The following is a 13,529-nucleotide window of genomic DNA, read 5'->3' as shown; positions in this document are numbered from 1 at the left end:
GTCTGGAGAAATGCCAGAAATAGAACTGGAAAATAGGAATGTTACTTTTGCATAGACGTACAGAAATAAAATAAAAATTAAAAATCCTAAATTTAAATGAAAACTATGGATCTTATTATTTACTTAGCATTCATACACTTTTGAAAAAGATAAAAGATATTAGCAAATAGTTGTGTAGGATAGGAAGTATTTTCTTTAATATATATATAGAGAGAGAGAGAGAGAAATAACAATGGATAAATGTGGCTTTTTAATATCTCATATTTGATTTAAATTAAATCACCATGCCAGAATTTATTTGATCATAAAAACAACGGTATTTAATATTATTAAAATTAGCCGTTTTCTAATTTAATATAGTTTAAAATGTAATTTATTAATGTGATGCTAAAGCTGAATTTTCAGCAGACATTACTCCAGTCTTCAGTGTATGATCTTTCTGAAAAGATCATTCTATGCTGATTTGGTGCTTAAGAAACATTTATTATTATTATCGATGCTGCAAACAGTTGCGCTGCTAAATATGTTAATGGAAACTGTAATAAATGTATTTTTCATTATTAATGTGTACTTGCTGAACACAAGTATTAATTTCTTTAAAAAACACCTTACTTTGTTGATCTTTGAATAGTCTGCACTCAAGAATACTGAACACAATTAATTTTCTTTTTTTATGAATGAATCTACAGCTGTAACTTCAGAATGTTAATGTTCAGATATTAAATTCCACAGTAGAGTATAACGATTTGATACATTAGGGGAATTTTCTCACGTCATCATAGTAGATATATTGTGGATGACTGTATAAATGAAAGGAGTTCTTCATTCCTAAGAGATAATCAAGAGAGTCCTCATTTAACGGAGCGTTAGGCACTGTCAGCAGCACAAAATATCCTCTGTGGCCGTGCCAACCCAAGTAAATCAAATATCCCGTCAGAAACGTATTATGCACAGGACAGCTTTCAGGTTACTCAGATAGTTCCACAGGGAAAAATGTTCCATACATAATTAATGACACAAAATGGGTCTAAAGGGCGGTTTCTGTCAAGTTCTACTTTTTTAATAATCACTCACATAAAGAAATAACCTATGGGTGCTGTCAGATGAGAGTCCAAACAACTGACAAAAACATCTCAATAATCCTCAAGTAATCCATACGACTGCAGTCCATCAGTTAACATCATGTGAAGTGAAAAAAATGTATTTGGCCATAAGTCATAATAAAATCCACCTTCATATTTGTTTTTCGACTGATTTTGCTTCTAAACGGTGCTTGATCTGTTGCGAGATGACTTTTCACTGGAGACAACAATAATTAATGATCGATTTCTTTATTACAGACACAGCTTTCAACTTCACAAGACATTAATTGATGGACTCTGGAGTCATATGCATTACTTTTGGATTATTGTGATGTTTTTATCAGCTGTTTGGACTCTCATTCTGACGGCACCCATTCACTGTTGAGGATCCAATGAGCAAGTGATGGAATGTTAAACTTCTCCAAATCTGTTCCGATTAACAAAATAAACGCATTTACATATTGGTAACTGGAGTTTAAATTTTCATTTTTGAGTGAACCAGTCCTTTAACAAAACAGTCAACATCAACTGGTGTTCAAAAGCTTCTATTTCATATAGGTGTTCAGTGACTATAATTCCACTACATATAGGTGACCCAGTCCTGCTCACTCTTACTTGGCAGCAGGTTCCTTTCATAAGCGACTCATAACTTATCCATGAGTTCTGTTCTACTCCCGACATATCAAATTTACATGGGTAATCATCTAATTAATTCTCTTTTCCTTCATTGACCAAAGTGTAAACATACAGTCAACTTCCAAAAGGATTTCTGATTGCAGAATGAGCAAAGTAGCCAACTACTAAAAGAGAGAAGTGATCAAGGTAGCCACTTTAAATTCTAGATGTGAATTCCAAAAATGTTCAGTCCTCACAGGCATTACATAGCCTGTGTTGTAGACATCTCTGTGCACTGGTTCTTTGATGTGTCTGCTTTACTCCAATTTATTGGTGCTTGGCTTTCACGGTTGCTTTCAGTTTATTGTACACATTGCCAAAGGTCTGCAAACAAAAAGAAAAGATTAAAATAAATTAACCAAGACACATTAAACAAATATGGGATTACAGATTCTGATTACTGATAGACTTTCAATTTCAACCTATGCAGGTATAATTAGCATACTGACCCCAGCTCTCTAATTAGTTTGGTATACATTACCCACGGCTCACCTGGATTGAATAATAAACTACTCCAAGGTATCCAGCTATACAGCCACCCAAAAACAGGTCAAAGGCGGCAGGCTTCACCCTAAAAAAGGTGAAGAGTAAAATGAAAATTAATAAAATTCAAAAATTAACAAATTTGCAATTATTTTTAAATGATTTCATAACCACTCTTTCAATTCATTTTAGTTTTAGTTCTTAATACATTGTTTATTATTATTTTTTAAAACTTATTAAAAAACGTATTAATTATTAAAAAAATGTATTAAACTAAACTAAAATAAAATAAAAACGAATATACAAAGTTAATACACTGAATGTAGAAACTGGAAAATACAAAAACTAAAGTAACCAAAGGAAGATATAATGGAAAAATTTAAAACTCTCGAAAAAAAAAAAAATAATAATAGAACAATAACAACAGAACAATAAGGGATTTTAAGTTAACCTTATTTACGTTATCATTTGGAAATGCACCATATTACTAATATAAAAAGGGTTGTTAATGCTGTTTCAGGTTGACTTTAAAACCATCTTCAAAGCCTCAAAACAACAAATGAGAAGACTCACCTGTACATCATCATTGGCTGTTTCATTTGATCAAAGAATGTGATTTCAGGATCCCTAGAAAAGTCAGACAAAACAGGCTTAATATGTCTGTATCTGTGTGTGTTTGGGTAGGTGTGGGTTTGTAGTTTTCAGAAAGTGTGTTGGTAAACATTGTTTGAACATTTGCTACAGGCAGGTTAAAAAGAAAAATCCTGGCTCTGTGAATTTATGCGTATTTGAAATCTGCACCTGTAAACCTGCTACAGAAGTCTTTTGAAGTCTTGCTTCAGGCCATTGATGAGGTGAAATATTTTGGCCATGTCTGTGTGTGTGTACCTTCGGTCTAGGTGGAACGTGTGTCTATGGACCTGCTGTAGATAGTGTTTGAACTCTTGCTCCAGGCTGCTGATCAGGAGTGTGTGTTCTGGCTCTCGGTCCATCAGCTGAACGGCTCGTGGAACAGACGTGATCATGGACATCAATGCAGACAAACGGCTGTCTTGAATATCCTACATAGCAAATAAGGGTGCACAGTTTTAGGTTTACTTTATAAACGTACTGAAGTTCAAACTTTTAGGGTGAGTAATTTTTTTTTTTATAAATTAGCACTTTTATTTAACAAGGATACATTAAATTGATCAAAACTGACAGTAAAGTCTTCTTTCATAGAATTTTTTCTTGAGTAGAAAAAAATGTATTACCAAACTACCCTTGAAAACCTGCATGTCCTTAGCAGACCCCTACAGAAAAAAAGTATGTATTAATGAAAAGTGCAAACAAAGACAAAAGTGGTGTGTGTGTGTGTGCTTTCAAGGTTAAAGTGAACGTTTAAATTTGGCAAGACACTCCAAATGTTTGACTCGCCTTGTCTGAAAGATTGTACATGAATCTTGCCAAAGACTCAGCAACCATAATGGTGTTCCGCTTGAGTTTTCTGATGTCCACCTGTGCCCTAAATATACAGAAATAACAGTGAGATGAGAAGCGGTGCATCTATCATTTAAAATGTATTCGGAAATGTCTGCTATAACAGAGCTGCATTGGACAGATAACCTTATTCACACTTGTTTTCAAGGATTAAAGATGTTTTAAAGGTCTAAAAGGAGATTTTTCATGGAATGGCACTGGAAAATATACATATAATCTGACAGATATCACTAAATTAGTTTAAAAAAAAGAGAGAGACTGTAGACCACACTCTGAATCTGTTCAGCCAATCAGAAGATTTTGAGGCTCTTTCCACCAGTCAATCATTTTACACATTCAAAAGGCAGCTATTAAATGTGAAGTTCAAGCGGGTTATTCAAGTTTACCCCATATTCAGCTTCAAGCAGGTTTCAGTTGTTAATTTATCATGCAAGAATGCTATTTTTATATCTTGGTGGAATGGAGAGGCTGATTCATTGACTACATCTGACTGAAGTTCCAGAATGGAATTTTCTAAACTTTTGAAAAAAATTGTTAGGTTCTTCTCACATGGTGTCCAATATAGATCCTCTTAGCTCAGATTTAGGGTTCTCAATGTGCGACAGAGTGAATCCTGGGATACGTTTCATTCCGTAGCGCTCGTGCTCCCAAGCCAAGGTGGCCTCCTGCAAGTTGATCTTCTTATGGACAGTTCCAAATCTCACCCAGGGGAACCTGGTAGAGATGATCTGAAAAGACAAAGGAAAAATGTTCAAGAGGGTCAACTGACAATCAACATTTAAGTTCAAAACAGTATTTTCATAGAACATCGACTGAATCCAACTCATCCTAACCTGCTCCAGCTGTTGAATGAAGCTGTACTGAGGTGTTCCAGGCTTAGGTGGTCGTGAAACATGCAAGAAAAGCTCGTCTCCAGTTCCAAGAGAGTCCAGACATAGAACAAACGCTACGTTGTCATGCAAAAGGCTGGATTCTGCAAAGACAGATCCAGACTTCAAACTTTGGTGTTTTTATTGTATGAGGGCTCATAATTCTTCTAAATAAAGATTCCAAAAAGGGCTTTTCGCAGTGATGCAATAGAAGACACATTTTTGGTTCCCAAAGAACCTTTCAGTGAACAGTTCTTAAAAGAAGCATTTTTTCTTAGTGTGAACAACATTTTAAAAATCTAAAGAACCATTTTCTGCTATAAAGAAACTGTTGTTGAATGCAAAGTTTCCATAGATTTTAAATGTTCTTTATGGAACCATAGATGCCAATAAAGAATCTTTATTTTTATGACCAAATGATACGAGTGAAATACGTGTCAAGAATACATTTTGGTAATAATTCACGCACCTGCATGGTCCATATTTTCTTCCAGCCAGCGCTTGGTGCCCAGGAAATTATATTTACCACCACCAGTCAGGGAGAATAAAAGATGGTAACTGCAAGATATTGATTAAAAAAAAAATTATGAATATGAATCAGGTAGTGCAAGCTATTGTGTTCATGTTGCCGGTTTTTAAATTATTTTCCCAATACAAACATAGTAGTTTATAAACTACAGAAAAAACTAACGGAGCCTGGCTTCGTGGGTCGCTGTAGAGGTGATGAAAGAGTCGAACCAGCTCAAGAAGAACAGTGACGCCACTGCCATTAGAGTCTGCACCATACGCCAGCCACTAAATACACATACACAGGAAAAAGAAAAAGTCATGTACTTTAAGAAAAAAATATCAAAAGCATCCCTATTATTTTTGGTAAAGAAGCGATAGCTCAAGTATCAGCAATATACTAAGCATACAGCCAAGTACATTGTTTCACTTTGTGAATGGATGTGATCTGCCAGGTGGTGACTGTAAAACTCATTATTACCAGTGGGAAATTTTACCATCTGAACCCATAAAACACAGTTGTAATAAAATGCTTTGCTGTGATTACAAGATTACCACAGTATCATTACTGGTACTTAAATCAAAGGTACTGGATTTCAACACAGCATAAATTCAATTATGCATGGGAATCATACGGAATTCAGTGATCCAGATTCTTTTTTTTTTTTCTTTTTTGTTTTTTTTAAAGAGTCAAAGAGTAATTGGTTATGGAATCTGTTGGACTAGACCGGTCGTGTTCCATGGATATGATTCAATTTTTAAAAATTTATGAGCGTCATTCATTTGGTTGTGATTTACTAAAAAGAACAGATTCATAAGAGTCATTAGTTTGGGGACTGGACTGATTGCACTGTATGTTTCTGATTCACAAAAAACAGTAACACTTTTTTTCGATAGTCCACTTTAGACATTCTACTGACAGTAAGTAATTTTGCAACTACATGTTAACTAGCAGTCATTAGAGTATTAGTAGACGGTCTACTTAATATCTTCTAACACTTTATTTTGATGGGTCCACAACATACAACATACTGACTATAAGAACTTTGCAAGTATATGTCAACTTACTCTACTAACCCTAAACCTACCCTACTGAGAGTTAGTAGACATGCAGTTGCAAATTAATGAGAATTAGTTGACATGTAGTTAATAAAGTTACTTATAGTTAGTAGAATGTCTAAAGTGGACTATCGAAATAAAGTGTAACCCAAAAAACAACTAACTCATAAGTGTCGTTAGTTGCAAATCATACTACATTACATTGATAATGCTTTTTTGATTTGGTTTTGATTCACTAAAAAGAACCGGCTCATAAAATTATTTGTTCAGGAATTGGATAGGCTGCACTGCATGTTTTTTGATTCATTAAAAAGAACTGACTCATAAAACTCATTCTTTTGGGAATTGGACTGGTTGTGCTGCATGTTTTTGATTCACTAAAATGAGTCATGAGAGTCATTCATTCTGGTATACAATACTGTATGTTTCACACTGAATAAAGCTGTGGCAGTTCTGAATTACAATTATCAGTTCCCAACGCTAAATTCAATTCAGTTTTCACAGGTGGGGCTTTGAGGGGCCGGCAATGTGAATATGTTCATTTCTGACCAAGGTTTGAAAAGGTCAGTTCCCACAGTTAAGTGAACCATGCCAATAGGCAACATACATTAATCATTCAGAACCATGTTTGGGGGGAGTGTGATATATTATGTGACCACAAATGATTAATTTACATTTATTAATATACACTCAAAAAGGTTCCTTCAATCTAGTTGATCTCCCTGTGTGTGTGTGTGTGTGTGTGTGTGTGTGTGTGTGTGTGTGTGGACATTAATGAGGGTGACTTACAGGAGCAAGACCGAACGAGTCATAATGGGCCGTAATTACAATAGTGGGTGGGTCTTCTCCAGCTCCAGGAAGTACTCCCTTGAAATGAAGCAGTAAATCGACTTGACTGACAGGTTTAATTATAGCCCAACACTATTACGTTGTACTGAAAAGGATAGAGTTGCTGTGTGTGGGTAGCTGTCATTCTCACCTCTAAAGTAATGATGGTGGTATCAGTAATAGGTTTGATGGGGGAGTTGTTGCTTACTAATATTTGGAAGGCAGTGGTGGTGATGATACTACGGAGAACTGAGAAAAAAAGAAAGTTGATTCACATGACTTAAAATTTACACTAAATCTGCTTAGATGAATATTTACTTAGTATAGCACTTGGTACACTCAAAAAATATGTAGGCCTAAGATTTATGTATGTATAATTTATGCATATATAATTTCCATTTGGATTGCAGTTTTAATCTAACTAATAAACTAAAACAAACAAACCAAGAAAAACAAAAATTAATGTAATGTAGTTTGTAGTACTAATAAATTGAATATTGCTTGTTTCATATCATATTTTAACCATGTTGATACTTCTTAACAGATTCAATTTAATTGTTTCCAGAATTAACAGAATTATGCTAATTCTTAACCATCTCAATTAATACATCTTTTTATAAATTTCAATATTTAAATAAAATCAGCCAAATGCAAAGGTAATAATAAACATTGCCTTTAAAAAAATAAATCTCTTTCCTGTTTCATGTATGTAAGACTGAGAATTAGTTTTTGTTAAAACAGTGTAATTCGTATAGAAATTTTATATCCAATTCAAATATATACATTTTAATTTTAGGCATAAGTATTTACTTAGCATTGGTGTTTAATTAATAATGGTGCAATTATTTTATTTTATTAGGCAAGTCATTCACTCACAAGCACCTATAATGGCATTCTTTGTTATTATTATTTTGTTTAATTTAATTTTGTATTCTATCTATCTATCTGTCTAGCTATCCACAGTGGTGTGAAAACGTTTTTGCCCCCTTCCTTTTTTTTCTTTTTGCATATTTGTCACACTTGAATGAATCAGATCATCAAACAAAATTTGATATTACACAATAACCCAAGTAAATACAAAATGCAGTTTTGAAATAATGATTTTATTTATTAAGGGAAAAAAGCTGTCCAAACCTGCCTGGCCCTACATGAAAAATAATTGTCCTCTAAATCTAAAAACTGGTTGTGCCACCCTTTGCAGCGACAACTGCAATCAAGCATTTGCGATAACTGGTACAGAGTCTTTCACATCGCTGAGGAGGAATTTTGGCCCACTCTTCTTTGCAGAATTGTTTTAATCCAGCCACATTTGAGGGTTTTCTAGCATGAATGGACTGTTTAAGATCATGCACAGCACATCTCAATCGGATTTAAGTCCGGACTTTGATTTGTCCACTCCAAAACCTTAATTTTGTTTTTCTTGAGCCATTCAGAGATGGACTTGCTGGTGTGTTTGGGATCATTGTCCTGCTGCATAACCCAAGTGCGCTTGATCTTGAGGTCACAAACTGACGGCTGGACATTCTACTTCAGGATTTTCTGATAGAGTGCAGAATTCATGTTTCCATCAATTATGCCAAATCATCCAGGTCCTGAAGCTGCAAAGCAGCCCCAGACCATCACACTACCACCACCATGTTTGACTGTTGGTATGTTTTTTAATGAAATGCTGTGTTGGTTTTATGCCAGATGTAACGGAACACACACTTTCCAAAAAGTTCAACTTTTGTCTCACCAGTGCACAGAATATTTGCCCAAAATTCTTGGGGATAATCCAGATATTTTTTGGCAAATGTGAGACGAGCCTTTGTGTTCTTTTTGGTCGAAAACAGCAATAGCTTTTGCCTGGGAACTCTCCCATGGATGGTGTTTTGGCCCAGTCTCTTTCTTATTGTTGAATCATGAATACTGACCTTAATTTAGGCAAGTGAGGCCTGTAGTTCTTTAGATGTTGTTCTGGGTTCTTTTATGACCTCCTGGATGTGACATCATTGCGCTTTTGGAGTAATTTTGGTAGGCCGGCCACTCCTGGGAAGGTTCACCACTGTTACAAGTTATCTCCATTTGTGGATAATGGCTCTGACCGTGGTTTGCTGGAGTCCCAAAGCCTAAGAAATGGCTTTATAACACTTTCCAGACTGATACATGTCAACTATTTTGTTTCTCATCTGTTCTTGAATTTCTTCAGATCAGCATGATGTGATGTGTTGCTCTTTAAGCATGCTTCACTTTTGTCAGACAGGTTCTATTAAAGTGATTTCTTGATTCAACAGGTCTGGCAGTAATCAGGCTTGGGTTCAACTCAGGCTAGTTAAAATTTAACTCAGCTTTCTAAAATAATGTGGTTAATCACAGTTCTTTGATTTAACAGGATGGGGCAATTAATTTTTCACGTAGGGCCAGGTAGGTTTGGACAGCTTTTTTCCCTTAATAAATGAAATCAACATTTAAAAACTGCATTTTGTATTTACTTGCATTATCTTTGTGTAATATAAAAATTAGTTTGATTATCTGAATCTTTTAAGTATGACAAATATGCAAAAAAAAACAAAAAAAACAGGAAAGGGGCAAAAACCTTTCACGGCACTGTATATATATATATGTGTGTGTGTGTGTGTGTGTGTGTGTGTGTGTTACTTTTTTTTTTTTTGCTAAATATGTCATACTATAATACATTTGAGTGGCTACAGCATTTACAGCCAAAATGTTACATTATTTTGTCTTTTTTATGACTGCTGGTACTCGGTAGTGTTCCTCTCACCTCTCACTAGAACAGAAGCAGACTTAGTTGCTGCAGCCTGAGTGACTTCTTCATACATACAGAGCAGCTGGTCATCCTCTGGGACAACATACACAGGCATGAGGGTCTCCTTCTGCAGGACCTGAAATTCAGCCACCATAAAGCCCTAGAGACAAGAAATTTATTTTCTGACCTTTAGCTAACCAGGTTGGAGAACTGAGAGGTATCAAATGTAATCTACTTCCTTTGTTGATCACAAATAACCTACAGTTACTGGAAGAAACAATGAATCAGCAGCTATACATCAAGCGTAATTGGGCATAACAGCAAGAGATGTTCCTGAATGACCTGCACAATATCCTCTGGTACTGAAGAGAAGTTTTGGGGTAGCAGTATCAAAACCGCTGCTGCATTCTGATTTTTGGCCTCTAGGTAGCGCTCTGTGGAGAAATCAGGCAGTTTCATGATCACACATCGGCGAGTCAAACTTGTATCCACAGCCGATCTTGCTTCTGCCACCACAATAGCTCCACGGCAACCTGAGGGTCAAAGGTCAGAGTCTAAATATCATGATCACCTTTGCACAGATATAATGAAATTAGTGTGTGCCTTTTTCAAATGAGTGCATTCATAATTAAATCAGAAAATGCCATTGCTGAATTCAGAATGAAATTGTGCTTGATTTTTTCTTAAATTTTTAGTCTGACAAAAAAAGTCATGTTTGGCATCATTAGGATTTTCTAAGGTTTTTGTTTTTTTTAAAGAAGTCTCTTATGCTCACCAATGCTGTAATGATTTGATCCAAAATACAGTAGAACTGCAATGTTATGAAATATTATTACAATTTAAATAACCATTTTTTTATTTTAATATACTTTAAAATGTCATTTATTCCTCATGACAAATTTTTTAGCAGCCATTACTCCAGTCTGACTTGGTTATCAAATATTCACAATGGTTCTTTTTATTATCAATGTTAACACCATTTGCTACTTAATATTTATGTTGATTCTTTGATGAATATCTCACTTTTGACCCATTTAATGCATCCTTGCTGAAGAAAAGTAATTGATTTCACAAAAATACTGTTTTACTGTACTGTTTACTGTTTTTTGTTTAAATTAATTTTTGATTAACTTTGGTAAGCATAACGTTTTTTTTCATTCAGAAAATAAGCTTTTGACTGGTAGCGTTTTTTTCACAAAATGGGATTAAAAACTAAATTTATTATTCACTTTTTATTTTTCTCATCCAGTTACACAAGTATTATTTGAAAAGTCTGCAAAGAAATAAGCAAATAATGTGTTGAGGTAAATGCACAACTGTAGACATTAAGATGTATTTTATCATTTAAAATGTATAATTAACCTAAAAATAAAAATTATGCTGTAATTTATACTTTTCCTCACTCTCATGTCATTCCAAACCTGTATAACTTTTCTCTTCAGTGCAACATAGAGATATTTTGAAAAATGTTCCAATGCATTTTGTCCATAGTCTGTATTTCAATGGGCACCAAAAATTTTTGGTTACCTACATTCCTTCTTAACTATCTCATTTGAGTTCGGCAGAGGAAAGAAAATCACTCTAAATATGAGAACAGAAAACAGAATTGTAGTTGTTGTGTGAACTATGCCTTTAAACTGCATGTTACCATGTTTGTCTTGATGTAAATTGTACTGCTGCATCCTGTATGCGTTGAACTCATAGGAGGATGTAGCCGGCAGGGCAGACGCATGCAGGAGATGCACTGACAGCAGCAGAAGTGCCGCCACTTTCAAGGTTCGAAGAGTCATGCCGACACCCCACATTTGAGTCCTCAAAAGATGTCTATGAAAACTGCAAAACGGAATATTGAAAACAACTATAAACCTGTTTTTTCTGTGTAAACCTGTGTGTGAAACCTTATAATCCACTTATTTTAATTGGCAGTTTCTGGGCCTATAAAGTTTGCAAAACTCTGATCTACTGAATAATCAGACATAAAAAAACTATTTTAAATACTGACATTTTCATTTAAATAAACTATTATCTTGCATAAATGCCAGAATTAGCTTTAAACATAAATGTGACCTTTCGACCACAAAACCAGTTTTAAGTAGCATGGGTATATTTGTAGCAATAGCCAATGTATGGGTCAAAATGATAATTTTTCTTTTATACCAAAAATCATTAGGATATTAAGTAAAGATCATGTTCCATGAACATATTTTGTAAATTTCCTACTTTAAATATATCAAAACTTAATTTTTGTTTAGCAATATGCATTGCTAAGAACTTCATTTGGACAACTTTAAAGGCGATTTTCTCAATATTTTTATTTTTTTGCACACTCAAACAGTTGTATCTCAGCCAAATATTGTCCTATCCTATACACCATACATCAATGGAAAGCTTATTTATTCAGCTTTCAGACTATGTATAAATTTAAAATAATTCACCCTTATGACTGGTTGTGTTCAAATAGCAATACATCTAAAAGCTAAAAGACATTTTTTTATTAAAAAGATCCAATATTATGCATGGTGCAAGTTATTTAATCACGGAGAATATGGACACAATGTAATGAGCAATAACAAAAATTGGTGAGTATCGACTACAGCCTTAGCACTTCACATCAATACACTAATTATATTGAGATTTGCTGACATTTGTAAAACTTGATTAAAAGTACAATAGATGTAATGAGATATTATAGCAGTACTAGGCCCAACATGGCCCTAGTTTGAGACTGGAACTCACCCAAAGTCCACGTTAGATTTTCCTCAGTGTGGAAAAACGATCTGTCTTGTGCTCTGAGCAGGATGTGATGTCCGAAGCATGGCCAGGATGAGGCTTAGAGAGGCCCGCAGGTAAGCCTAGCGCACCATCTGGCCCAGACGGGATAAAGCCAGGCTAATCAGTGCTCTCCTCCAATCCCACACAACCTACAACACTTCCACACCCCGCTTTCCAGTTGTTACAATTTCCTGTTTTAAGTCACTAAAGTCTTAACCCCAAAATTGGAAGAAATATGGTTGAAGACAGGAAAGAGCCAGTCAAAATTGACATACCTACCCATTCTGTTTTATGACTCTTTTCCCATTAGTATAATATCACCAATAAAAGATCAAATAAAACCATTTAATTTCATAAACATTATTTGTTTTATTTAATTTCTTCTTTTTTTCTGATAGCATAATAATACGCAGGACAAGGGTGTTGCAATTGTAGTTTCAGATGTATTTACTGATATGATTCACTACACAGAACAACAAACATTATTAAATACTGCTATGGAAACTGTTCATGTCTTTACAATCATATTTATCGACAGAAAGGGGAAAAGAAAAAAAAAAAATGTAGGAAAGAAAATAAACCAAAACAATAAAATGTTTATCAAAATCCTGTATATCAATAAATTAAAAACATACCACCGACAATAAATAGCAAGACCCATTGTATAGCTTGACTTGAGGCATCCTCTACTTCAGTGTAGTAACAGAAAGTGAATTAGGCATTACACAACAGAGTGTTTATCTTGAACCAAATAACCAAAGCAGAGACACAGAGGATGACAGACACAGATCAGTCAGTCTTACGGCACGTCTGTAAAGAAGCATGACAGCTTAGAGACGGCAGGCTTAAGAGAACTTGCCATCGAATTCTCCATTTATTGTACACATCTACGGTAGGTCTACTGAACAGGCATTCTGTAGTTTAACTATTGCTACGCTAAGGGCTATACCACTGAAACATGGCCATAAGTGAACATTTTCCCTTGTGGAATAAATTAACAATGGCATTGGCAAAAGAAAACATTTGTGT

The 13,529-nt window shown here is 34.7% G+C and overlaps 1 protein-coding gene across 2 annotated transcripts; it reads right to left on the bottom strand.

Moving 5' to 3' along the window:
- Positions 1-1,033: 1,033 nt before the first annotated feature.
- Positions 1,034-12,553, bottom strand: LOC306862324 (BOS complex subunit ncln). Of its 2 annotated transcripts, none has more exons than XR_013783554.1 (16): positions 12,465-12,553; positions 11,377-11,561; positions 10,071-10,261; positions 9,744-9,888; positions 7,134-7,231; positions 6,944-7,021; positions 5,280-5,383; positions 5,058-5,146; positions 4,553-4,692; positions 4,269-4,447; positions 3,657-3,744; positions 3,494-3,532; positions 3,042-3,301; positions 2,814-2,867; positions 2,250-2,328; positions 1,034-2,081 (listed from the first exon to the last, which is right to left on the bottom strand). XR_013783554.1 is itself a non-coding variant. In XM_079405075.1 (16 exons), the coding sequence occupies exons 2-16, from the start codon at positions 11,531-11,533 to the stop codon at positions 2,025-2,027; spliced, it is 1,671 nt and encodes a 556-aa protein (XP_079261201.1). In that variant the 5' UTR covers positions 11,534-11,561; positions 12,465-12,553; the 3' UTR covers positions 1,034-2,024. The 2 variants fall into 2 exon arrangements, 1 of the variants encoding a protein (XP_079261201.1); XM_079405075.1 differs by having other exon boundaries at positions 3,129-3,301.
- Positions 12,554-13,529: the final 976 nt, after the last annotated feature.

This window comes from Barbus barbus (assembly GCF_936440315.1).
Source record: "Barbus barbus genome assembly, chromosome: 43".
Lineage (NCBI taxonomy): Eukaryota > Metazoa > Chordata > Actinopteri > Cypriniformes > Cyprinidae > Barbus > Barbus barbus.
Note: the sequence above shows the minus strand (reverse complement) of the source record. Positions and strands in the feature narration are given on the sequence as shown.

What these genes read in the sequence shown, in the direction of transcription:
- LOC306862324 (XM_079405075.1), bottom strand. Translation starts at nt 11,533, where the DNA reads ATGTGGGGTGTCGGCATGACTCTTCGAACCTTGAAAGTGGCGGCACTT. An exon ending in TGCTTCTGTTCTAGTGAGAG is followed by an intron (nt 7,232 to 9,743) that starts GTGAGAGGAACA and finishes TTTTTTTCTCAG; the next exon opens with TTCTCCGTAGTATCATCACC. An exon ending in TCATTCAACAGCTGGAGCAG is followed by an intron (nt 4,448 to 4,552) that starts GTTAGGATGAGT and finishes TTGTCTTTTCAG; the next exon opens with ATCATCTCTACCAGGTTCCC.